This window comes from Haematobia irritans, chromosome 2 (genome assembly GCF_050003625.1).
Source record: "Haematobia irritans isolate KBUSLIRL chromosome 2, ASM5000362v1, whole genome shotgun sequence".
In the NCBI taxonomy this organism is placed as follows: domain Eukaryota; kingdom Metazoa; phylum Arthropoda; class Insecta; order Diptera; family Muscidae; genus Haematobia; species Haematobia irritans.
The window spans coordinates 177,503,449-177,529,937 of NC_134398.1; the positions used below are offsets into that span (position 1 = coordinate 177,503,449).

At 28.3% G+C, this 26,489-nt stretch overlaps 1 protein-coding gene across 1 annotated transcript; it reads right to left on the reverse strand.

Moving 5' to 3' along the window:
* Window positions 1-3,072: 3,072 nt before the first annotated feature.
* Oatp33Ea (Organic anion transporting polypeptide 33Ea) lies at window positions 3,073-18,048 on the reverse strand. Its single transcript, XM_075296935.1, has 9 exons — window positions 17,538-18,048; window positions 10,385-10,683; window positions 10,082-10,320; window positions 9,670-9,922; window positions 9,292-9,609; window positions 4,452-4,803; window positions 4,250-4,388; window positions 3,387-4,002; window positions 3,073-3,319 (listed from the first exon to the last, which is right to left on the reverse strand). Exons 2-9 carry the CDS (start codon window positions 10,596-10,598, stop codon window positions 3,165-3,167), a joined length of 2,286 nt encoding a protein of 761 aa, XP_075153050.1. The 5' UTR covers window positions 10,599-10,683; window positions 17,538-18,048; the 3' UTR covers window positions 3,073-3,164.
* Between the last annotated feature and the right edge of the window lie 8,441 nt (window positions 18,049-26,489).

The following is a 26,489-nucleotide window of genomic DNA, read 5'->3' on the forward strand; positions in this document are numbered from 1 at the left end:
AGAAAATTTTGGCAAAATTTTATTTCTATAGAAAATTTTCTGAAAATTTTATTTCTATAGAAAATTTTCTGAAAATTTTATTTCTATAGAAAATTTTCTGAAAATTTTATTTCTATAGAAAATTTTCTGAAAATTTTATTTCTATAGAAAATTTTCTGAAAATTTTATTTCTATAGATAATTTTCTGAAAATTTTATTTCTATGGAAAATTTTGTCAAAATTGTATTTCTATTGCAAATGTTGTCAACATTTTATTTCTATTGAAAATTTTGTCAAATTTTTTTTTCTATAGAACATTATATTAAATTTTTTTATATAAAAAATTTTGTCAAATTTTTTTTCTATAGAATATTTTGTCAAAATTTTATTTATGTTGTCAAAATTTTATTTCTAAAGAAAATTTTGTCAAAATTTCATTTCTATAGAAAATTTTGTCAAAATTTTATTTCTATAGAAAAATTTGTCCTAGTTTTATTTATATAGAAAATTTTGCCAAAATTTTATTTCTATAGAAAATTTTGTCAAAATTTTATTTCTATAGAAAATTTTGTCAAAATTTTATTTCTATAGAACATTTTATTAATTTTTTTTCTATAGAAAATTTTGTCAAAATTTTATTTCTATTGAAAATTTTGTTAAAGTTTTATTTCTATAAAAAATTTTATCAAATTTTTATTTCTATAGAACATTTTCTGAACATTTTACTTCTATAGAAAATTTTCTGAAAATTTTATTTCTATAGAAAATTTTCTGAAAATTTTATTTCTATAAAAAATTTTGTCAAAATTTTATTTCTATAGAAAATTTTGTCACAATTTTATTTCTATGGAAAATTTTGTCAAAATTTTATTTCTATAGAAAATTTTGTCAAAATTTTATATCAATTGAAAATGTCGTCAACATTTTATTTCTATAGAAAATTTTGTCAAAATTTTATTTCTATAGAAAATTTTCTGAAAATTGTATTTCTATAGAAAATTTTCTGAAAATTTTATTTCTATAGAAAATTTTGCCAAAATTTTATTTCTATAGAAAATTTTGTCAAAATTTTGTTTCTATAGAAAATTTTATTTCTATAGAAAATTTTGTCAAAATTTTATTTCTATAGAAAATTTTCTGAAAATTTTATTTCTATAGAAAATTTTATTTCTATAGAAAATTTTGTCAAAATTTTATTTCTATAGAAAATTTTGTCAAAATTTTATTTCTATAGAAAACTTTTTCAAAATTTTATTTCTATATAAAATTTTGTCAAAATTTTATTTCTATATAAAATTTTGTCAAAATTTTATTTCTATATAAAATTTTGTCAAAATTTTATTTCTATATAAAATTTTGTCAAAATTTTATTTCTATATAAAATTTTGTCAACATTTTATTCCTATAGAAAACTTTGTCAAAATTTTATTTCTATAGAAAATGTTGTTCAAATTTTATTTCTATAGAAAATTTTGTCAAAATTTCATTTCTATAGAAAATTTTGTCAAAATTTCGTTTCTATAGAAAATTTTGTCAAAATTTCATTTCTATAGAAAATTTTGTCAAAATTTTATTTCTATAGAAAATTTTGTCAAAAAAACTTTGTCCAAGTTTTATTTCTATAGAAAATTTTGTCAAAATTTTATTTCTATAGAAAATTTTGTCAAAATTTTATTTCTATAGATGATTTTTTCAAAATTTTATTCCTATGGAAAATTTTGTCAATATTTAATTTGTGTAGAAAAATTTATTTCTATAGAAAATTTTCTGAAAATTTTATTTCTATAGAAAATTTTGTCAAAATTTTATTACCCTAGAAAATTTTATTTCTATAGAAAATTTTGTCAAAATTTTCTGAAAATTTTATTTCTATAGAAAATTTTCTGAAAATTTTATTTCTATAGAAAATTTTCTGAAAATTTTATTTCTATAGAAAATTTTCTGAAAATTTTATTTCTATAGCAAATTTTGTCAAAATTTTATTTCTATAGAAAATTTTTTAAAATTTTATTGTTACAGAAAATTTTGTCAAAATTTCATTTCTATAGAAAATTTTGTCACAATTTTATTTATTGAAAATTTTGTCAATTTTTTTCTATAGAAAATGTTGTCAACATTTTATATCTATAGAAAAGTTTGTCAAAATTTTATTTCTATACAATTTTGTGTCAAATTTTTTTGTATAGAAAATTCTGATAAAATTTTATTTCTGTAGAAAATTTTGTCAAAATTTTAGTTCTATAGAAAATTTTCTGAAATTTTTTTTCTATAGAAAAATTTGTCAAAATTTTATTTATATGGAAAATTCTGTTAAAATTTTATTTCTATAAAAAATTTTGTCAAAATTTTATTTCTATAGAAAATTTTTTCAATATTCAAAACTTTATTTCTATAGAAAACTTTGTCAAAATTTTATTTCTATAGAAAATTTTGTCAACATTTTATTCCTATAGAAAATTTTATTTCTATAGGAAATTTTGTCAAAATTTTATTTATATAGAAAATTTTGTTAAAATTTTATTTCTATAAAAAATTTTGTCAAAATTTGATTTCTATAGAAAATTTTGCCAAAATCTTATTTCTACAGAAAATTTTCTGAAAATTTTATATCTATAGAAAATTTTCTGAAAATTTTATTTCTATAGAAAATTTTATTTCTATAGAAAATTTTGTCAAAATTTTATTTCTATAGAAAATTTTGTAAAAATTTTATTTTATTTCTATAGAAAATGTAATCTCTACAGAAAATTTTATTTCTATAGAACATTTTCTGAACATTTTATTTCTATAGAAAATTTTCTGAAAATTTTATTTCTATAGAAAATTTTGTAAAAATTTTATTTCTATAGAAAATTTTCTCAAATTTTTATTTCTATAGAAAATTTTGTCAAAATTTTATTTCTATAGAAAATTTTGTCAATTTTTTTTTTCTATAGAAAATTTTGTTAAAATGTTTTTTTTATAGATTTTTTTTCAAAATTTTATTTCTATAGATTTTGTTTTCAAAATTTTATTTCTATATATGTATATAAACCAGAGCAATCTGGTATAATTGAAAACTGCTTTTTATATTTTTTTCAACAATAAAAAAAATCCAATAAAAACATTGATTTATATTTAAATAAATAACATGTTCAGACATGCATACATAACAATTCGTTAGAAAAGTAGATAATATCGATCTATTAGTTTTGCTGTTTCTTCGTTAGCAAAGGTGTGATCGGTCTGTTTTTACGTTCTATTTCATTCAATTGTTCGGTTTCTCTTTCACCATATAAATCCATATGGCGACCATGATACCATACTAGGACATCGAAAAATACTCCAATAACCATGAAACCTGTGTAAAAAAATGGAAATTTGAGTTTAACGTATTAGATTTTTATATCCTTTTATGCGTTACTCACAACATGATACAAAATTTACTTTCACTCGAAACGCTGCCTGGTCATACAATTGACAATTGCCATTTCCCGTACACGTTTTACTCCATTTCAAACAGGTTGAGTCTATAATACGGCCAAATATAATTGGTCCTGGTATAAGACCAAACAAACTCATCAGCATAAGCATAAGACCCTGGGCAAAAGATTTATCTTCAGTGGCCACAGCTCGATAGTTGACCAAAACATTGCCAATTCGACCGGAAGAGCCAAACCAATTTAGGATCATTGATACTATGGTAAAAATCCAAAAGGCTTTTGTGCAACCTTTCAAGCAGACACCCGGTTTAAGACCATCCATTGCAAGTTTCTGCAATGATCGCCTTGATCTCGATGCTAATGTTTCCTCGGTTGTATAGTCATCAAATATATCACTAGTGGTGGAATAGTATCCATTGGAGGTTGTGGTAGTTTGATATATTGTACTTGTACTTATCGGTCGTATTGAACTGGCGGTGTCAGAGGCTTTTAGAATTATAGTGGTAGCAATGCTGGGCATCTCTGTTACTAATGATGGGATTGTTGAAGTTATTATGTTGGTCTCATTGTCAGAGGATAAACAGGAACAATTTGAGTAATACTGTAAGAAATTAAAAAGAAAAAAAAAACATTTTATATGAAATATATCATAAAAGTTACAAATGTGAAATTTTTACATTTGTCTATAGTGCCAGAGCTAGGAATATATGAGCAAAACAAATTTAAGATTTTCTCTACACACAAAAAAAAATTCTGATTCTGAATTGATCATTGGAAAATTTTTCGCGACATTTTTTTCTGTGTACTGGTTAGTTTTCTAATGCCAGAACGGTGACAAACCATCTTACCTTGAGATCAGAATTCCATGTTTGACAACCCGCATGACAGGGAGAAAAATAAGTAGTTTCTGTTAACTCATGACAAACTGGTGTATAGGGAACATCATCACAGCCACAATTCATATTACACGAGGAGGAGAGATTTAGGCTTTGAAAAACACAAAAACAATATCGAATAAAATAAATTCATCTTCAATTCTACTTAACATACCTTCCATGCTGATCCAATTCTATTGTATCACTACAATATAAAAACATATAGGCAATTTGACCCAATATAGCTATAATTCCCACAATAACGTTCCACATTAGAACTTTACTGGGTGACGGTTTCTTCTTCGTTAATATCAAACCAGATCCAATAAAGCCCACCACAATACCAAGGATATTTATTGGTCCCACTACAATGGTGGCACTTTGTGAGTTTTCGTGAAATTGCACTTCCATATATTTCGTAAGGAATGTCATTATAGCAGACGCTCCCAAAATATAGAAAATTCCTGAGGTAATATTGAACATCAGTAATTTATTACGTAGCAAACGCATAAGGGCTCGAGGAAAATCTGAAATAAAAATCGTTATAAAATATTTTGTTTTTTTTGGTAAATATTTTGTAAAAGCAAAATTCCGGAAAATTTAGGCAGCGATATAATGGCTACAGGACGGGAAGTTTTGGTGTTCAATAAGTCCGCGATTAGGATTTGATGTGCCAAGACTGGTGAGTCGATATTCATTTCTAGGTAAGTAAAACTTGAGGAAGTTGTATGTCCTCGATCATAGTTGGGGCACAACTAATATGACATGCTGTTGACCTTTCGGCTCAGTATCTTCATGAATTCTCTTCACATCAAGCCATTAATGTCCATGTTCTACGGCCAAGAACTCTGCGATTAGGATTTTACGGCCAAGAACTCTGCGATTAGGATTTCATGAGCCAAGAGTGGTGAGTCGAGATTCAATTTTGGATAAGTTAAAATTGAGGCTTGATCATAGTTGGAGCAGAACTAATATGGCAGGATCAATACATACAGGGTACAAAAAGTAACTGTGGGAAAAAGCTGCTTTTCGGCTCGAACGCCGAATATAGTACCTACTTTAAGACAAAATCCTAATACCGTGTATCCATCAATGATAATTAGATGTTAAAGAAATAACTTTACTCGTTTTGCAGACATCCGGTGTGGTGAGCACGGTTGCCACTCGAGCCAAACGTAATCTACCAAAAATTTGAAGAAAATATTACCAAACAAAAAAAAACTTATATTGCAAAATTGTATTTCTATAGGAAATTTTGTCAAAATTTTATATTTCTACAAAAAATTATTGTCAAAATTTTATTTCTACAAAAATTTTTGTCAACATTTTATTTCTATAGAAAATTTTGTCAAAATTTTATAATTCTATAAAAAATTTTGTCGAAATTTTATTTCTATAAAAAACTTTGGCAAAATTTTATTTCTATGGAAAATTTTGTCAAAATTTTATTTCTATGGAAAATTTTATCAAAATTTTATATTTCTATAAAAAAATTTGTCAAAATTTTATTCTATAAATTTTTTTTCAAAATTTTACTTCTACAGAAAATTTTGTACATCTTTTTATATAGAAAATTTTGTCAAAATTTTATATCTCTAAAAAAAGTCCTATAGACTGCAAGATGGTTGGATGGACGCACGTTTCGGAATTACCACATTCTTCATCAGCCGGCTATCATAAACCTTTTGTCGGAAGATTCCAGTGTGGTTCACTTTGCGTTTAGTGAACTACCAGAATTTGTTCTGATAATTCGTTGATAGTTTTGCTGCAAGTAGAGGATGCTGATGAGGAATGTAGTAATTCCGAAACGTGCGTCCATCCAAGCATTTTGCAATCTATATGGTTTTGCCCAAATAAATTTGACATTTTATACTTCTATAAAAAATTTTGTCAAAATTTTATTTCTATAAAAAATTTTGTCAACATTTTATTTCTACAGAAAATTTGGTCTTTTTGTCAAAATTGTATTTCTATAGAAAATTTTGTATTTTTTTTATATAGACAATTTTGTAAAAATTTTATATTTCTATAAAAAATTTTGTTAAAATTTTATTTCTATAGAAAATGTTGTTTTAAATTTCTATAAAAACTTTTGTCAAAATTTTATATTTCTATAAAAAATTTTGTCAAAATTTTATTTCTACAGAATTTTTTTCTATAGAAAACCAAAAATTATATTTCTATAGAAAATGTTGTCAAAAATTTATTTCTATAGAAAATTTTGTCAAATTTTTATTTCTATAGAAAATTTTGTCAACATTTTATATTTCTATAAAAATTTTGTCAAAATTTTATTTCTATAAAAAATTTTGTCAATATTTTATTTCTACAGAAAATTTGGCCAATTTTTTATATAGAAAATTTTGTCAAAATTTTATTTCTATAGAAAATTTTGAATTTTTTTATATAGAAAATTTTGTCAACATTTTATATTTCTATAAAAAATTTTGTTAAAATTTTATTTCTAGAGAATATTTTGTCAAAATTTTAAATTTCTATAAAAACTTTTGTCAAAATTTTATATTTCTATAAAAAATTTTGTTAAAATTTTATTTCTACAGAATTTTTGTTTATAGAAAATTTTGTCAAAATTATATTTTTATAGAAAATGTTGTCAACATTTTATTTCTATATTTTTTTTTTCAAATTTTAATTCTATAGAAAATTTTGTCAAAATTTTATATTTCTATAAAAAATTTTGTCAAAATTTTATTTCTACAGAATTTTTTTCTATAGAAAACCAAAAATTATATTTCTATAGAAAATGTTGTCAAAAATTTATTTCTATAGAAAATTTTGTCAAATTTTTATTTCTATAGAAAATTTTGTCAACATTTTATATTTCTATAAAAATTTTGTCAAAATTTTATTTCTATAAAAAATTTTGTCAATATTTTATTTCTACAGAAAATTTGGCCAATTTTTTTATATAGAAAATTTTGTCAAAATTTTATTTCTATAGAAAATTTTGTCAACATTTTATATTTCTATAAAAAATTTTGTTAAAATTTTATTTCTATAGAATATTTTGTCAAAATTTTAAATTTCTATAAAAACGTTTGTCAAAATTTTATATTTCTATAAAAAATTTTGTCAAAATTTTATTTCTACAGAATTTTTGTTTATAGAAAATTTTGTCAAAATTATATTTTTATAGAAAATGTTGTCAACATTTTATTTCTATATTTTTTTCAAATTTTAATTCTATAGAAAATTTTGTCAACATTTTATATTTCTATAAAAAATTTTGTCAAAATTTTATTTCTATAAAAAATTTGTCAACATTTTAATTCTACAGAAAATTTGGTCAATTTTTTATATAGAAAATTTTTGTCAAAATTGTATTTCTATACAAAATTTTGTATTTTTTATATAGAAAATTTTGTCAAAATTTTATATTTCTATAAAAAATGTTGTTAAAATTTTATTTCCATAGAAAATTTTGTCAAAAATTTAAATTTCTATAAAAACTTTTGTCAAAATTTTATTTCTACAGATTTTTTTCATAGAAAATTTTTGTCAAAATTATAGTTTGTTAAAATTTTATTTCTATAGAAAATGTTGTCAAAATTTTAAATTTCTATAAAAACTTTTGTCAAAATTTCAAATTTCTATAAAAACTTTTGTAAAAATTTTATTTCTACAGAATTTTTTTTTATAGAAAATTTTGTCAAAATTATATTTCTGTAGAAAATGCTGTCAAAATTTTATTTCTATAGAAAATTTTGTAAAATTTTTATTTCTATAGAAAATTTTGTCAACATTTTATATTTCTATAAAAACTTTGTCAAAATTTTATTTCTATAAAAAATTTTGTCAAAATTTTATTTCTATAGAAAATTTTGTATTTTTTTATATAGAAAATTTTGTCAAAATTTTATCTCTATAGAAATTTTTGTATTTTTTTATATAGAAAATTTTGTCAAAATTTTATATTTCTATAAAAAATTTTGTTAAAATTTTATTTCTGTAGACAATTTTGTCAAAATTTTAAATTTCTATAAAAACTTTTGTCAAAATTATATTTCTATAGAAAATTTTATCAAATTTTTATTTCTATAGAAAATTTTGTCAACATTTTATATTTCTATAAAAATTGTTTGTCAACATTTTATTTCTATAATAAATTTTGTCAACATTGCATTTCTATAAAAAATTTTGTCAAAATTTCATTTCTTTACAAGATTTTGTCAACGTTTTATTTCTATAGAAAAATTCGTCAACATTTTATTTCCATAGAAGATTTTGTCAAAATTATTTTTTTATAGAAAATTTGGCCAAAATTTTATTTCTATAATTTTTTTCAAAACTTTATTTTTAAAGAAAATTTTGTCAAAAGTATTTTTGCTGCAAAAATGTTTGTCAAAATTTTATATCTATAGAAAATTTTGTAAAATTTTATTTCAATATATAATTTTGTCAAAATTTTATTTTTTATAGAAAATTTTGTTAAAATATTAGTTCTTATAGACAATTTTATCAAAATTTTATTTTTTTTAGAAAATTTGTGAAGTGCCTCTTAGAGAAATATTTGGCAAAATCTACCAACACATCAAGAATTCTACCTATCTACCAAACAGTAAAAAATCTACCAACTATAGTCCCCGTGACGGTGAGCCCTCTGTTTTTTGCTGCCTATTTTCAGGCTATTTCTCGACTATAAAAAGGAAGTCCTTTATCATTGAGCTAAATAAGTTCACTACGTTTGGTTTCACAATCAACTAAGTGACCCTAAAATAACTCAAGTGAGTCACTATACCTAACCTAACCATTACTCGGGAAAAAGATTACGAAAGCTATTATACAAAAAGAGAATTAACTGAAAAGTGTCTTAACATGGAAAAAAGGTATCACTAAAATGTAAAAAGTATGCCATTTGGTGGCAGACAAATATCAGCGTATACAAAATTGTCAATAAAGAGACACAACCATAACACTATTCCCGATCTCCTTTCCATGGCGTCGTCCATTTTAACTCCTAAAAATAAAATGTGTCTCTTTTTTTCTTCTTTTACCTTTAAGTTGAGGAAACTCTGGTTTATCCAAAACAGGAGCATTTAAATTGGTATTCGATGAAAAACTTCTACCCAATGGTAAACATTCATCCATTTTCAATTCTTCACGACGTAGAACATGTGGAACATGGGAATTACGTAGAATGGGAGATTTCTTGGGTAGCTCTTTGGGAAATAAACCAATTAAACCCGAGAACAGAATCATTAAAGTACCCAAAATAGTCCAACCAAACCACCAAGCCCCCAACCATCGAGGATCTTTATTGTCTATTAGTGGAGTTTTGCTAGGATCAATGAACATATTCAAAGCAACATAACCTGAAAAGAAGGAAAAAATAATTAGAAGGGGTCTCATAGGAATTCAACTGAAGCATTTACCCAGAAAGAAACCAATTATAGGTCCTATTAAACGAAATGAAAATGCTATGGACAACATTAGTGGGGTATTTTTCTTTTTGATATTATCATCCAAATATGACTGGCCCAATGAATAGTATAGCGTATTACCTATACCTAATACGAATTGTGAGAGAAAGACCAATACCAATGGCACAATAGACAAAAGCGATTCACATTCATGAGATGTGTTCAAAAGCCCGCACAATTGTTGAGAATTTTTGATGGTTGAATTCTGTAAATTGGAAAATAAAAGGTCATTAGTGTAAGACATTTGATTGGAATAGTAATCGCTTTAAAAGAGCATGGAATTTTCGATAGGCCGAGGAATTCATGGTAAAATTCACAAGAAGCCCTCAACTACAATGTGTTAGTTGTTCTATATTTCACCTACAGTCAATGATATTGTATTCGTTGTATTATTCCCATGCACATCGTAATATTCCTTGGTTAACTGAAGCAAATCATCCCCGGCACCATAAATGAAATGTGGTAAAGCTAAAATAAAACAGGATAGACCGCAAAACACAATTCCCGATGCAATCCAACGTGGTCGATTTCTTTGGCCACCAATGTACGAGAGTATAAGTGATAATAAAATTTGTGATATTTCATTGCCACTTAGAATAATGCCTGTAAAAGAAAATAGGGCGATAAAAATATGCTAACATAAAATCTGATTCTGAGTTCCAATTACCTGTAGTTTGACTTGGTATTTTGAAACGTTTCTCGATTGTCGTTAATGTAACGACAAAATACATATAGGACATCCCCTGTATTGTACCAATTAAACTGTGGACGGCCATAAACATTTTTGGTGTGGCATAGCGTTGCATCCACTCTGGATGCCACATGGATAAGCCACAAAGCTTTTCTTGGTCATGGCGTGATCGTAATTTGCCTGTAGCCATATTAGATAGCAATGGATGTGATTAGGCCTATTACAGCGAGATCTTTTCACGTTTGCAGATCATCCAAGGTGATGTGATAATAAATCTGAAAATACAATTACAGTATTATAAAAAAAAAATAATTATTAATTCATGAATAAGTCAAACAATTGGATGTGTGTGGACCAAAAACAATAGAAGAGGATGGAGGATGGGGTACATACATGGTATTTCATTTTTTTTTGTATTTTTTCATGACAAACTAACAAATAATGTTTAATTTTGAGTAATTATTTTTCTATGTAATTCTTTTATTCAATGGTTTGATATTCTCTTCCTTTTCTCATTTTTCTTTTCTATTATGTTTGGTGTGAACTAAAGCCCAGCACAAGATATCTTATAAGATATTTAAGACATTTTTCTCTATTTAGAGTAAATACTGAAAAGAGTTTGTTCCTGTAAATACGTTGTGTTATTCTCAATAAATCATCATCAAATCAATGCATGTGAGTGTGTGTGTGTGTTTACGAGTACGTAAAGTAATGCCAAACTCTTCCTACAAATGCATCATTTGCTCGTTTACATTACTCTCAGTTAGTAGCCATGCTGATCTACTCTACATAAAGCATTTTCATCTTCACTCTAGTGAAGTTTTAGAATACTCATGTATTGAAGAGAGTAGGAGGGCATAGCTAATACAAGCAGGGAGTAATTAAAAACTTCTCCAGTTACGGTCGCTATGTTTCGTGTCCGAGTCTTTGTTGTTATTTTGTGTTAAGGTGGGTATTAAGTTCGAGTTTAGCCGCTAAAATCGTCATTTTTTCATGATTACTTTTCTTTAATAATCCATTTTAAGGAATACAAACTTTGTGAAAAATTGCTTTGGGCTTTTCCCCATCAAGTTATAAAAAGATTTGCAGTAAATATGTATAATTTTATGCCTTTTTCTTACTGATTTAGTTTTCACTTTAGCGATTTTAGCGGCTAAACTCGAAGCTAAACCTTTATGCTTGAAGTTGTATTTTTTCTAGCGAGGAAAGTGTTTGGGGTATTTTGGATTTGCAAAGCTTAGGAGTAGAAAATTGTGGAGGTGCTTTTGGCTAATGTTAATATGTATCTTCTTATTTACATTCCTATAGACACATATACTGAATACTACTAAAGTATTTGCCGGTCAAATACATTTGTGCAGGCCATTAGTGTGAACCAAGTATACATATCAAATACCAGAATTTAATTGTACAAAAGACAATGTGGCGTATAAGTGATCAACTGTAAAAATTGTTCATACGGCTACTACTCCGTTGTAAAGATAAAGTGAGTACCTCATTCATTTAATTTAATATTATTTTGTTTAATTTTATTTATGTATGTTTGATTTATTTTAAAATATAAAGATTTTAAATTCAGTAAAAGTAAAGGTGGTAATATAGGAAATGAAAGTTAAAAGTCGTCTCAGAATACAAAATTTGGTTTAATATACGGGAATAGAAAAATAGTAAAAAATCATAGATGCTTAACGGCAATATAAAAGGCTCTGCAATTATGAAATGGTGTCAAATGAATGATTTGTTGATAAACATAGATGATAGTTATGTAGTAAAGGAAGCGTCATTTCAATATAGTTCTCTTAAAGTTTTCTAGCAGATTTCTAGTTCTCAGTATTAAGGAATATTTTTTATTAAGTACTAGTAAAACTAGAAAAATACCCAATAACAAAAACATAGAATACGTTTAGAATTAAATTTGTGAAATTGTTGAGAAAATTACAAAAAACATACTTTACTGTAGACCAGAGCTTCCCAACCCAATATCCTCAAAAAAATATTAATAACAAAGGTATAGGGACAGCTAGATATTTCAGGCACACTTCAGTCAATCCATTGTGATATCACATTGGTGAACCTCTCTCTTATCCCTGAGTGCTATCAGATTCAGATCCTCAATATGGTGAAACCCCATAGAGAACCTTTAAAACACTCAGGAATATCACGATCATTACTGAGAGGGGATAATCCACAGAAGAAAAACTTTTTGCTGTATGGTCGAAACTGGGATTAAACCCATGTATGAAAGGCAAATTGAAATGAATTTCCGCATAGAAACAACAATTCTTCTGATTCAATCACGAAATTAAGCAATCCAATTAATTTTTTAATTAAAATTGCTTCAATTAATGATCAATGATAGTATCATTCACACAATCAATGGGAAATAAAAATATACTTGATTAAAAAATTAACTGATTTATTGTCAATTTTAGTTCCAATTAAAAACACAATTATGTTAAATGTTATTTATTTATTTTATTTTATTAAAGAATTTAAACCATAATAAATTATGATATTAAATGAGATAGGTACTAACAACAAAGGTTTTCGACCTGAATTGAGTAAATACAATTTTTTATCGTATTATATTTTATTTGTTATTATTTCCACTTTAGACGAAATTATTTTCATGTAATTTTATAACCGTTTATACTTTCTTATGATTTATTCGCTTTGGTAGTTCAGATTGTGGTCTGATCTGGTGGTAAGTCGGGTTGGTTTAGCTAGGCATGAAAAAACGCATAAGAATGAACCTTTCTCAAGCTTGTTTGGATCGTTTTAAGCGTCGTTTCATAACTGTTGATGAGACATGGATCCACCACTATACTCCAGAGACAAAAGAACAATCCAAACAATGGACTGAAGCTGGAGGAAGTGCCCCAAAGAAGGCAAAAACAATTCAATTGGCTGGTAAGGTTATGGCAATGGTTTTTTGGGACTTCAAAGGTATTTTATTGATTGACTATCTGCAAAAGGGTAAAACAATAAATTCAGAGTACTATTGCAACCTTTTGGATCAATTAAATGTACAAATTCGAGAAAAACGTCCTGGCTTACAACACAAAAAAATAATTTTTCATCAAGACAACGCACCAGCGCACAAGAGTGTTTTAACAATGGCTAAAATCAACGAATTGAAGTACGAGTTGCTTGACCACCCACCTTTTTCTCCTGATTTAGCTCCCAGTGACTTTTACTTGATCCCAAATCTAAAAAAAAAGAAATTCTTGGTGGCAAGCGTTTTACCTCAAATGAAGATGCAGTTGTAAACCACTATTTTGAAGACCTTGAGGAAAACTATTTTAATCAAGGGATAGAATTGCTAGAAAAGCGTTGGGCTAAGTGTATTGAAGTTTCTGGAGATTATATTGAAAAAAAAAAATATATTTTTGAAAAACTAACTATTCTCTTTCATTGATAGGCTAAGAAGTTTCTGAACCGCCCTCGTAGTTATTATTTTTTCTTTTTTATATCAAAATTTAATGAAGCCATAAATAGAATGAAGCTAATTATTTTCGAACGAAATTTTTGAATTATATTTTTAATTGGAAATATTGTTTGTATTTAATTAAAATATTAATTGGGATATTTTAATTAAAAATGTAAATATTATTTTCTTAATTATCTTTATTTTGATTAAAAATTTCATTGGATCAGATAATTTTTTAATTGATTAAATTTTCAACTTCAATTAACATTGTAGTTGGAAATATTTTGGTGACATTTTGTTTTGTGTATACCTAAACATATTAGAGAATATGTTGAAGACAAGCACCATAGCGTTTATCCTCAAATTGATATCGTGTTGCATATGAAAAATGCCCATACCTGTATTTTATGGGGTAGTGGGAATCCACTCACAACAAAAAGTATGCAATAACTAAAATTTGTATGAAATGTACCCACAACCAAATTTAAAATTAATTGGATTTTGATTATGTTTGCTTAATAGAATGAATGCAGTAATATATGAAAATATTATTTTTTATTTGTAAAAAAAATAAAAAAATGTGTTTCCTTAATAAACAAATACACTCTGGTGATGCCCGTTTTTCCATATTCAAGTTAGTGGTAGTAAAGTTTTGAAAATTTTTAAAATTATATTTTTTTTATGGATATGTCTAACGCCAAATGTCTATATATACTAGACAGCTAAATCTTTCAATAACGATTAACAATGAACTATTAAAGTGATTAGATAGTAAACGTATAAGAATATGTTTTGTAGTGGTCAAATGAAGTAGGAGCCTATGAAAATATCTGGAAATAGTGAAGATAACACATTGCTCAAACATTGACTACTGATAGCAGTTGGCTACTATTTATAAAAATGTAAAAATGTAAAAATGGTAATGTTTAGAACATTAGGTTGTAAAATTTGCAATCAAAAACCTTTAACTTTACACAATGAAGAAAAATATTTACATTAAATAAATTTACAAAAGGTCAACTATATGTATAGCCAAAGAAAAATGGCAGCCGGTAGTCACTGAATCATAATAATATAAAAAAAGTATATACGGCCGTAAGTTCGGCCAGGCCGAAGCTTATGTACCCTCCAACATGGATTGCGTAGAAACTTCTACTGAAGACTGTCATTCACAATCGAATTACTTGGGATGTAGTAACACTTGCCGATGGCAAGGTATCTTAAAACTTCCTAACACCGTAATATATACCACATAGTCCATACGTGGTATATATTAAACTAAAAAAGGCCGATTAAATACGTATATAATTAAGTTTAAAGTTTTTATAGAAATAAAATTTTGACAAAATTTTCTATAGAAATAAAAAAAAAATTTTGTAGATTATTTTTGGCTCGAGTGGCAACCATGATTATGAACCGATATGGACCAATTTTTGTGTGACTTTGGATCGGCTATATATAACTATAGACCGATATGGACCAATTTTGGCATGGTTATTAGCGGCCTTATAATAAGATTTCAACCGGATCGGATGAATTTTGGTCCTCCAAGAGGATCCGGAGATCAAATCTGGGGAACGGTTTATATGGGGGCTATATATAACTATGGACCGATATGGACCAATTCTTGCGTGCTTGTTAGAGACCACATTCTAACACCATGTTCCAAATTTCAACCGGATCGGATGAATTTTGGTCCTCCAAGAGGATCCGGAGATCAAATCTGGGGAACGGTTTATATGGGGGCTATATATAATTATGGACCGATATGGACCAATTCTTGCGTGCTTGTTAGAGACCACATTCTAACACCATGTTCCAAATTTCAACCGGATCGGATGAATTTTGCTCCTCTAAGAAGCTCCGGAGGTCAAATCTGGGGATCGGCTTATATGGGGGCTATATATAATTATGGGCCGATGTGGACAATTTTTGCATGGTCATTAGAGAACATATACCAACACCATGTACTAAATTTCGGATCGGATGAAATTTGCTTCTCTTAGAGGCTCCGCAAGCCAAATCGGAGGATCGGTTTATATGGGGGCTATATATATATATATATATATATATATATATATATATATATATATATATATATATATATATATATATATATATATATATATATATATATATATATATATATATATATATATATATATATATATATATATATATATATATATATATATATATATATATATATATATATATATATATATATATATATATATATATGGACCAATGTGGACCAATTTTTGCATGGTTGTTAGAGACCATATACTTACACCATGTACCAAATTCAACTACTTGTGCCAAGTTTCAAGCTTGTTTCGTTCGGAATTTATTTCAACAGACGGACGGACGGACATTCTCAGATCGACTCAGAATTTCACCACGACCCAGAATATATATACTTTATGGGGTCTTAGAGCAATATTTCGATGTGTTACAAACGGAATGACAAAGTTAATATACCCCCATCCTATGGTGGAGGATATAACAAGTAAGGAAAGTCTAAAGTCGGGCGGGGCCGACTATATTATACCCTGCACCACTTTGTAGATCCACATTTTCGATAGCATATCAAATCTGTCCAATGTGTAGGGTGCTGTATATAAATGTTTATGTTCCCATATTCATAAATACATATCTGCTCCGATCTGGACAAAATTTGTTAGAGTTCTACAAAATTTATAGACATAAACTTTAAGTCGGCTAATGTCCTGGGGTGGAACACAATGTTAGTAAACACACTTTTAAATCTGAACCAAATTTAAGCAACTTCGCAAAAGTGTATTTATGATTTATCGGTATTAGAAGTATAGGCACATCGGAGTAATTTTTACAAGTTTTCGACTTAGCAGTCGCGATTTTATAAGGAAAATGTGGGTATTTTGCCAATTTTTGCTCAAATCGGAAAAACATATATATGGAAGCTATATCGAAATCTGAACCGATTTCATCCAAATTTGGCATGCATAGCTGCAATGTTAATTCTACTCGCTGTGGAAAATTTCACGTAAATCGGACTACAACTTTGATCTTTGTGGTCATTTGACGGAAAATCGGGCGAAAGATATATATATGGGAATTATATCTAAATCTGAACCAATTTCAATAAAATTTAACACACTTGTTTACACTACTATTTATACTCCTAGTGCAAAGTTTCAATCAAATTGGGGTAAAACTCTGGTTTCTGGGGCCATATAAGTCCATATCGGCCGAAAGATATATATGGTTGTTATATCTAAATCTGAACTGATTTCAATCAAATTTTGCACACCTAACTACCCACTTTAAAAACGCGTCCCCAAAAAATAACGAAAAACTGAATTGGTGCAAAATTGACGCAGAAGCGGTGAATTGAACATGGGCTTGTCATAGGACGGAAGTCCTCCATTTCAACTGACGGTGCACTGAATTTCCATCACTTCTTTAGGTGTGATCTGAATTCAATGTTTTGGATGTAAATTAAAAAATTCTGTGATATTTTGTCAAATATTTCAAATATTTTTAAAAATTCATAATTTTTTCAGATTGCATTTAGCATTTTTTTCGCGTGACACGAAATTCTCGTGAGCAGGGTATAAAAATATGTCATGAAATGAAAAGATATGTTTTTTACCATAAAAAAAAATCTGCATATTAAACATTTCTCAAGTATTTTTTTATATATTGTAAACGACTTACTTTTGCGGGTGGCAAACAATTTTATTGTAGTATAAAAATTAAATTTAAAAACTTTTATGAATTTGGAGGCACTTCAGTGTATTTTCCGGGTAGTCATATATGTTTATGCGTCTTTCACAAATTTTAATCTATAGTATTATTAGTTTGCTTTAAAATATTTTTAAAATTATCTTTTCATATTTTATTTGAAATAAATAAAAAAACTTTCAAGTATATTTTAAACTACACTGTTCACCACTTTCTTGATGTCCACACGTGCCGTCCTATGCTAATATCATATATTCGGCGGCAAAAATATTCATTCGTTTAATAATAAATTCTGTGAAAATCTTAGACGTTTAACTTTACCGAATATCCGAAGAAAACTAAAGAGAATTGTTTTTAAACTTTAATTCAATTTTCATATCAGATACACCCACAAACACACTAACACTAGCGTAATCTACTAATAGCGGTCAATCTATAACCATCGCTGTTTTGAAGTTAATGAAGATCACAAACACAATAGCAACGCCGGGTCTGTTGCCGACAATGATAACGACTATTCATTCATTATTATCAATTGGCTTACAAATCTATAGGTGTTTGTTAGAAATTATCTTATCACTTGATTCGCTCGCCTCTTCCTAAATTTGATTTCTTTATTGACCAATATTCCCAAAAAAAAAAAATTAGTTGTTAAAAGACCGATTTTGTTTTATTATTTTTTTTTTTTTGTATTTTTGTATTTGTTTGTGTGTGTGAGTGGGCGTGTATAAAATTAGTGCATGAATGTAACAACCTTGAATACCCTACAGTCTATGGCTTTGAATATTGTTTTTTTTTACATTTAGTAAAAACTAGTTCACTTTTATGCCCACAAAAAATAAATCTGTGAAACCTTAAATTTATTTTCGTGCAAATGGAGCCAATTGCAGAGTATAGTTTTATAGACTGTCCAATAGACCTGTCCAGGAAATATGAGATTTTTCAAAACTCAAATTTATTAATGAGCACTTACAGTTTTAGAATCTCTCAATGATTGTAATAAGAACTGTGAAAAAAGATTTTGAAAATCTTTTGCCAAAAAGTTGCTCAACGCGGTTGAAGTCAGGATTTTGGCAATTTTCGAAAATTTTAAAGGTATACGTACAAACAAAATTTAAATACATTATTAGTAAATATAAGAAATATCTAAAAGCGCAATCTTTGAGCTAAATGCTCAAGCAAATAATAAAAATTCAAAAAGTGAAATTTATTGAGCCGTTTGCTAGCTGTAGCCTCTAGAAATCAAAAAATGCAGAAAATTTCCGCAATTTGTTTAATGCATTATATTTTTTTCGAAAAAAAAAAAATTATATACGTTTGCATATTTTTTATATATTCTTGGAACAATAAGGTATAAAAAAATGTAGGTTAAGAATTTTTGAATGTCTCATTAGAAATTAAATTTCATTAAAAATTTTAATCTAGCTTATTATTGCTTTGACTTTTAGCTCATAGACTGATATTTCACAATAACACATATGGGTTAAGTGAGACCTTTCATAAAGAAATTAATTTTTTAGCGACTAATGACACATCCAAAAATTCTTAACCTACATTTTTTTATACCTTATTGTTCCAAGAATATATAAAAAATATACAAACGTATATAATTTTTTTTTTTTCGAAAAAATATAATGCATTGAAAAAAAATTTTTTTCTGCATTTTTTGATTTCCAGAGGCTACAGCAAGCAAACGGCTTAATAAATTTCACTTTTTTTTATTATTTTTATTACTTACTTGAGCATTTAGCTCAAAGATTGCGCTTTTAGATATTTCTTATATTTACTAATAAATTATTTAAAATAGTGTTTGTACGTATATCTTTAAAATTTTCGAAAATTGCCAAAATCCTGACTTCAACCGCGTTGAGCAACTTTTTGGCAAAAGTTTTTCAAAATCTTTTTCACAGTTCTTATTACAATCATTGAGAGATTCTAAAACTGTAAGTGCTCAATAAAAAATGTGAACTTTGGAAATCTGGACAGGTCTACTGTCCAACAAAACAATTTGTAAGTTTTTCGTAAGATATTATTTTTAATGTACATCCAAAAATGTTTTTCTAGAGATAGACTTAATGTTTACTTCACTAGAATCTTTTTTTAGGAAATATGTAAAAAACCTTTGTTTTGCGCAAAAAAAAATAATTTTCTGGTAAATTGAAGTTTTCCCATGTCTTATGGGAAAACTTATTCAGAAATATTTTTTACGGGCAAATGGAATCAATAGTAGAGAATAGCTTCATATACAGCAAAAAAATGGAAGTTCTTCCCACGTCATTACTTTTAATGTACATCCAAAAATGGACTTAATTTTCACTTTATACACTCAAAAAAAAATTCACTTGGATCCAAAGATTTTGACCTTCTCTTAAGGGTTTTGGTATTGATTCCTACACAGAAAAAAATATCACCAAAATATTTCCAATTAAAAAGTTAATTGAAGTTGAAATTTTTTTCAATTAATAAATTAATTGATACAATTAACTTTTTAATCATGATAGAAAAATTAAGTTAATTAAGTCAATGATTGAAAATTTTAAAATTTTTAATTAAAAAATTAATTGATACAATTAACTTTTTAATCAAATTCCGAAGACTAATTCAGTTAAAAAAGTGCTGATTTTTTTTTTAATTTTTAATTAAAAATTTATTTCAAACAATCATTTGTTAATCCAAATAAAAACTCTAAGCCAATTCAGAAAGAAATTAAAAATAGTTACCTTTTTTAATTAATAAATTAATTGAGTTTTGCAATCAACATCAATTAAAATTTTGATTGAATCAATTAAAAAATTAATTGAAATTTGCTGAAAAAAATCAATTAATTTTTTAATCAAGAATTTTTTCTATGTCCAATTAAAACTGTGATTGATACTATCATTTTCGTGATTGAAGACATTTCAATTAAAAATTTAATTGGATAAATTAATTTGGTGATTGAATCAGAAAAAAAAATTTTTGTGTGTAGCCAAAGATGGGGCTTCTTTAAAATAAAGACATTTTTAGCGATAAATCTGGCTTTAACAGGTTGGCTGATAAGTCCCCGGTCTGACACACAGATGGCGTCGCTAGTATTAAATGCATATTATTTTTATATAGTACCAACCTTTAAATGATTCGTGTCAAAATTTGACGTCTGTAAGTCAATTAGTTTGTGAGATAGAGCGTCTTTTGTGAAGCAACTTTTATTATTGTGAAAAAAAAAATGGAAAAAAAGGAATTTCGTGTTTTGATAAAATACTGTTTTCTGAAGGGGAAAAATACGGTGGAAGCAAAAACTTGGCTTGATAATGAGTTTCCGGACTCTGCCTTAGGGAAATCAACAATAATTGATTGGTATGCTAAATTCAAGCGTGGTGAAATGAGCACGGAGGACGGCGTCCACTGCATGCCCGAAAGAGGTGGTTACCGACGAAAAGATCAAAAAAATCCACAAAATGATTTTGAATGACCGTAAAATGAAGTTGATCGAGATAGCAGAGGCCTTAATGATATCAAAGGAACGTGTTGGTCATATCATTCATCAATATTTGGCACCCATTCGGCACCCATTTTGCTCTGTGCAAAATGGGTGCCGTGCGAGCCCACATTTGACCAAAAACAACAACGTGTTGATGATTCTGAGCGGGGTTTGCAGCTGTTAACTCGTAATACACCCGAGTTTTTCCGTCGATATGTGACAATGGATGAAACATGGCTCCCTCACTACACTCCTGAGTCCAATCGACAGTCGGCTGAGTGGACAGCGACCGGTCTCCGAAGCGTGGAAAGACTCAAAAGTCCGCTCGCAAAGTAATGGCTTCTGTTTTTTGGGATGCGCATGGAATAATTTTTATCGATTATCTTGAGAAGGGAAAAACCATCAACAGTGACTATTATATGGCGATATTGGAGCGTTTGAAGGTCGAAATCACGGCAAAACGGCCCCATATGAAGAAGAAGAAAAAAGTGTTGTTCCACCAAGACAACGCACCGTGCCACAAGTCATTGAGAACGATGGCAAAAATTCATGAATTGGGCTTCGAATTGCTTCCCCACCCACCGTATTCTCCAGATCTGGCCCCAGCGACTTTTTCTTGTTCTCAGACCTCAAAAGGATGCTCGCAGTTTTTCCATGAATTGGGCTTCGAATTGCTTCCCCACCCACCGTATTCTCCAGATCTGGCCCCCAGCGACTTTTTCTTGTTCTCAGACCTCAAAAGGATACTCGCAGTTTTTCCTGCGAGCTGCAATGAAGAGGTGATCGTCGAAACTGAGGCCTATTTTGAGGCAAAACCGAAGGAGTACTACCAAAATGGTGTCAAAAAATTGGATGGTCGTTATAATCGTTGTATCGCTCTTGAAGGGAACTATGTTGAATAATAGAAACGAATTTTGACAAAAAAAATGTGTTTTTCTTTGTTAGACCTAATAAAATTAAAATTAGGATACAGATCTCATTTATCGAATTTTCGTTCTCTTTTCGCGGTATATTAATAACGTTAATAATAACGTTATATTATTAACGTAAATATCACGCAAATATTTTTTTCAGTGTGAGAAGGTAGTTTGAAACCACTTAGATAAACTTTGAAACACTCAGAAATGTCACCACACTGAAAAAATATTTACATGATATTAAAGATTACGCAACCTAAATTTTAGGATGCGAAATTTACAAAATATTAGGTTAGGTTAGGTTAGGTTAGGTGGCAGCCCGATGTATCTGGCTCACTTAGACTATTCAGTCCATTGTGATACCACATTGGTGAACTTCTCTCTTATCACTGAGTGCTGCCCGATTCCATGTTAAGCTCAATGACAAGGGACCTCCTTTTTATAGCCGAGTCCGAACGGCGTTCCACATTGCAGTGAAACCACTTAGAGAAGCTTTGAAACCCTCAGAAATGTCACCAGCATTACTGAGGTGGGATAATCCACCGCTGAAAAACTTTTTGGTGTTCGGTCGAAGCAGGAATCGAACCCACGACCTTGTGTATGCAAGGCGGGCATGCTAACCATTGCACCACGGTGGCTCCCAAAATATACAAAATATTAAGGACAAATTTCTTTAAAATAATGAAATTTTAATTAAAATAAAGTTTATAATCTTCGTTTCAAAATTTTTTTCATTAAATGTAGGACACAAATTTTGTCCCATGTCTTTGAACTAAGGCTAATTTTCCTTGAAGTAAAGAAACGCATTTGTGATTTAAAGAAATTGCCCTTAAATTAACTGAAATTTTGGAACTTTATATTTAAGAGAAAAACGCTTCAAATATAGGCTAAGACTTATTTTGAGGATTTAGCGTCTTTGGTTTAAAGTTTTTTTTTTGGAATTAAGGAAACATTTTTTACTTTGAAGTATCCGTTATTATTTGGATTTTTAAATTGACATCTGTTTGTACGTGAGTACCTTTATTAATCAACCGCGAAAAGAGAATGAAAATTTTATAAATGAGATCGGTATCCTAATTTTAATTTTATTGGGCCTAGATTTAAAGCCAGATAGGTCGCTAAAAAATATGTTTATTTTAAAGAAGCCGCATCTTTGGCTCGGAATCAATACCAAAATTCTTAAGGGAAGGTCAAAATCTTTGGATCCAAGTAAACTTTTTTTTGAGTGCAGCATTACTAAGAGGGGATAATCCACCGCTGAACAACTTATTGATGTTTGGTCGAAAACAATACCCATGACCCTTTGTATGCACGACGGCGACTCCCGTTTTATTATATAAAATAATAGAAATACCCAAAATTTCTATTTTTTTTCTCAATAAATGAACATTTATATTTATTGAGAAAAAAAATAGAAATTTTGGGTATTTCTATTATTTTATATAGTTTTTAGAAAAAAAAAATAGAAAAATTCCAATTTGTACCTTTTTTAAATTGGTATAATGATTGAAAATATAAAAAAGTTTACATTTGAAAATTTTGACCAATTCGAGTATAGCAAATTTCCAAATTTTGCGTTTTGATGGCAATTACTTTTCATAGTGTAGGGTATATATAGTTCATCACTTTTTCTGCCATACTATTGTCATTATTTATTAGACATTTTTATTGCTGATTAAACTAAAATTGGACGTGATTTTTGCTTTGATTTGCACACTAACATTGACTGTGCATGACTATATGATATAAAAGAGATATTTATGATGGTCCATAGAGAAGTGAATTGCGTTTGAGATATGAAGTGATAGAGAGAGAAAGAAAATAAGAGAAGTTGAGAACATATAGTTTACAGTAACTCTTTTTTGCATAAAATTGTCTTTGAATGTATGTGTAAAGGTAGACAAAACAAAAATGTATTTCTTTTCTTGCCAGAGAAGCTGTGTGTTGTCGTTAAAGTTCTTTCTTTCAGGCTGAACAAATTTCTTTCGAGCTCAGCGAAGGAGCAAATAAACCCGAATTTGTGACGAGCGATGCAATGATTTTATCTAATTTCATCAATAGTAAAAGACAAAATTTGATTCTTAATTTATAAAAGTAATTGCCAATAAAAATGTGAACTTAATTAAATTACTGGCATATGCTTCCCACTGAAAAAAATATTTATTTTTTTCAAATAATGAAAATTTAATTAAAATAAAGTTGATAATCTTAGCTTCAAAAAATTTTTACTACATTTATGGTGGAATTTTGGATGCCTTCGTTAAAACCATATGACTTTGAACTAAGGCAAATTATCCTTAAAGTAAAGAAACACATTTTTGATTTAAAGAAATCGTCCTTACTTTTTTGTACTTTCTTATAATTCGTTTTTTTATATTGGCATTTGTTTGTACCTGAATAGCTTTATTAATAACATATTAATAACATAATTGGTTCACATATACCGCGAAAAGAGAATGAAAATTTGATAAATGAGATCTATATCAACATTTTAATTTTATTGATCTAGATTTAAAGCCACATAGGTCGCTAAAAATGTCTTTATTTTAAAGAAAACGCATCTTTGACACGGAATCAATATTAAAATCCTGAAGGGAAGGTCAAAATCTTTGGATCCAAGTACATTTTTTGTGCGTGCGTCTGAATTAATGTGTTTGCCAAACTGAACTCAGTTTTTATAACCTGCGCCACACTGTGGAACAGGGTATTATAAGTTGGTGCATATATTTGCAACATCCAGAAAGAGACGAGATAGACACATTGTGTATTTGGCAATATTGCTCAGGATCGGTCCCTAAGTCGATATAGCCATGTCCGTCTGTCTGTGAACACATTTTTGTAATCAACGTCCAGGTAGCAGTTGTAGTCAAATCGACTTAAAATTTGGCAAAAGTTTCTGTTTTGGGTCAGAATAGAACCATATTGATTTAGAAATAACATTTTAACCAGGGCTGTGGAGTCGGAGTCTGAAGATTTTGCTGGTGTCGGAGTCGTAAAATTTTTGCTCGACTCCGACTTCGGCTAAACTAAATTTTTTAAAGCACTTCACATTTTTGTAATTAAATAAGTTTTTTACGCAAATAAGTTTCCATTGCGTTATTCATTCGATCAATGTACGGTATGACAGTAAATGAAGACTAACTTCCAATTACGGAGATCATTTTATGTTTCCTAGAATCTAGTTAACATTCTAGACGCAGAGAAGAAACATGATTGTCACAATCATATTCGAAGAGCAAAATAATATGCGACCACCATATAACATTTTAACCTGCAACCATGTTGGCTCAGTGAACATGGTTCTAAGAAAAATAAAATTGTCCTCATCTAAAACGTTATTATATTGATAAAAAAAATTTTGTTTCCATTAAAAGACAGGTCACGATCTAACATGCTATGGTATTCGTCAAAAATGTTTTTCTTCCAGTTAAAAGAACATGGTCACAACCTAAAATGTTTTGATCTTTATGAAAAAACGTTTTTCGTCGTCGAAAAAAGGATGCCACTTGAGAAAAGAAAACACAAAATTAACTTTATTTATTTGTTTTTATTTATTTATAAACTAGTTCATTGTTTATTTGTATTTATAATGTCGTGCAAGCAAACATCACATATTTTTACACACTCTATTTTGGTTCAATTTTAACAATAAGTAATCATTCCATATTTACTTCAAATGTATCAACGAGCAGAGAAAAATATATGCTGGCAATAAGCATTTAAATGGTTCTCAAATCCCGCAAACATGTTCTATTATTTAAATGGTAGAATTTAAGACCATTATATTGTCAGGAAAACCATGTACCTGACCATTCAATTTTTCGACTTTTTTGCGGGGAAAAAAGTATTTTTATAGCTCTTATCATATTATTGTGTTCTTCGAATATAATTGTGACAATCATGTTTCTTCTCTGCGTGTACCAACATAACATTTTTTTTTAATATTTCGAACAATCGATTTTATTTTTATACCCACCACCATAGAATGGTGACGGGGGTATAATAAGTTTGTCATTCCGTTTGTAACACATCGAAATATCGATTTCCGACTATATAAAGTATATATATTCTTGATCAGGGAGAAATTCTAAGGCGATATAACGATGTCCGTCTGTCTGTCTGTCTGTCCGTCTGTCTGTCTGTCCGTCTGTCTCTCTGTCTGTTGTAATCACGCCACAGTCTTCAATAATGAAGCAATCGTGGTGAAATTTTGCACAAACTCGTCTTTTGTCTGCAGGCAGGTCAAGTTCGAAGATGGGCTATATCGGTTCAGGTTTTGATATAGTCCCCATATAAACCGACCTCCCGATTTGGGGTCTTGGGCTTATAGAAATCGTAGTTTTTATCCAATTTGCCTGAAATTTGAAATCTACAGGTATTTTATGACCATAAAGAGGTGTGCCAAAAATGGTGAGTATCGATCCATGTTTTGGTATAGCCCTCATATAGACCGATCTCCCGATTTTGCTTCTTGGGCTTCTAGAAACTGTATTTACTATCCGATTTGCCTGAAATTGGAAATCTAGAGGTATTTTAGGATCAAAAAAA

What these genes read in the sequence shown, in the direction of transcription:
- Oatp33Ea (XM_075296935.1), bottom strand. Translation starts at nt 10,598, where the DNA reads ATGGCTACAGGCAAATTACGATCACGCCATGACCAAGAAAAGCTTTGT. An exon ending in AATACCAAGTCAAACTACAG is followed by an intron (nt 10,321 to 10,384) that starts GTAATTGGAACT and finishes TTTCTTTTACAG; the next exon opens with GCATTATTCTAAGTGGCAAT. An exon ending in AGTAAATTTTGTATCATGTT is followed by an intron (nt 3,320 to 3,386) that starts GTGAGTAACGCA and finishes TTTTTTACACAG; the next exon opens with GTTTCATGGTTATTGGAGTA.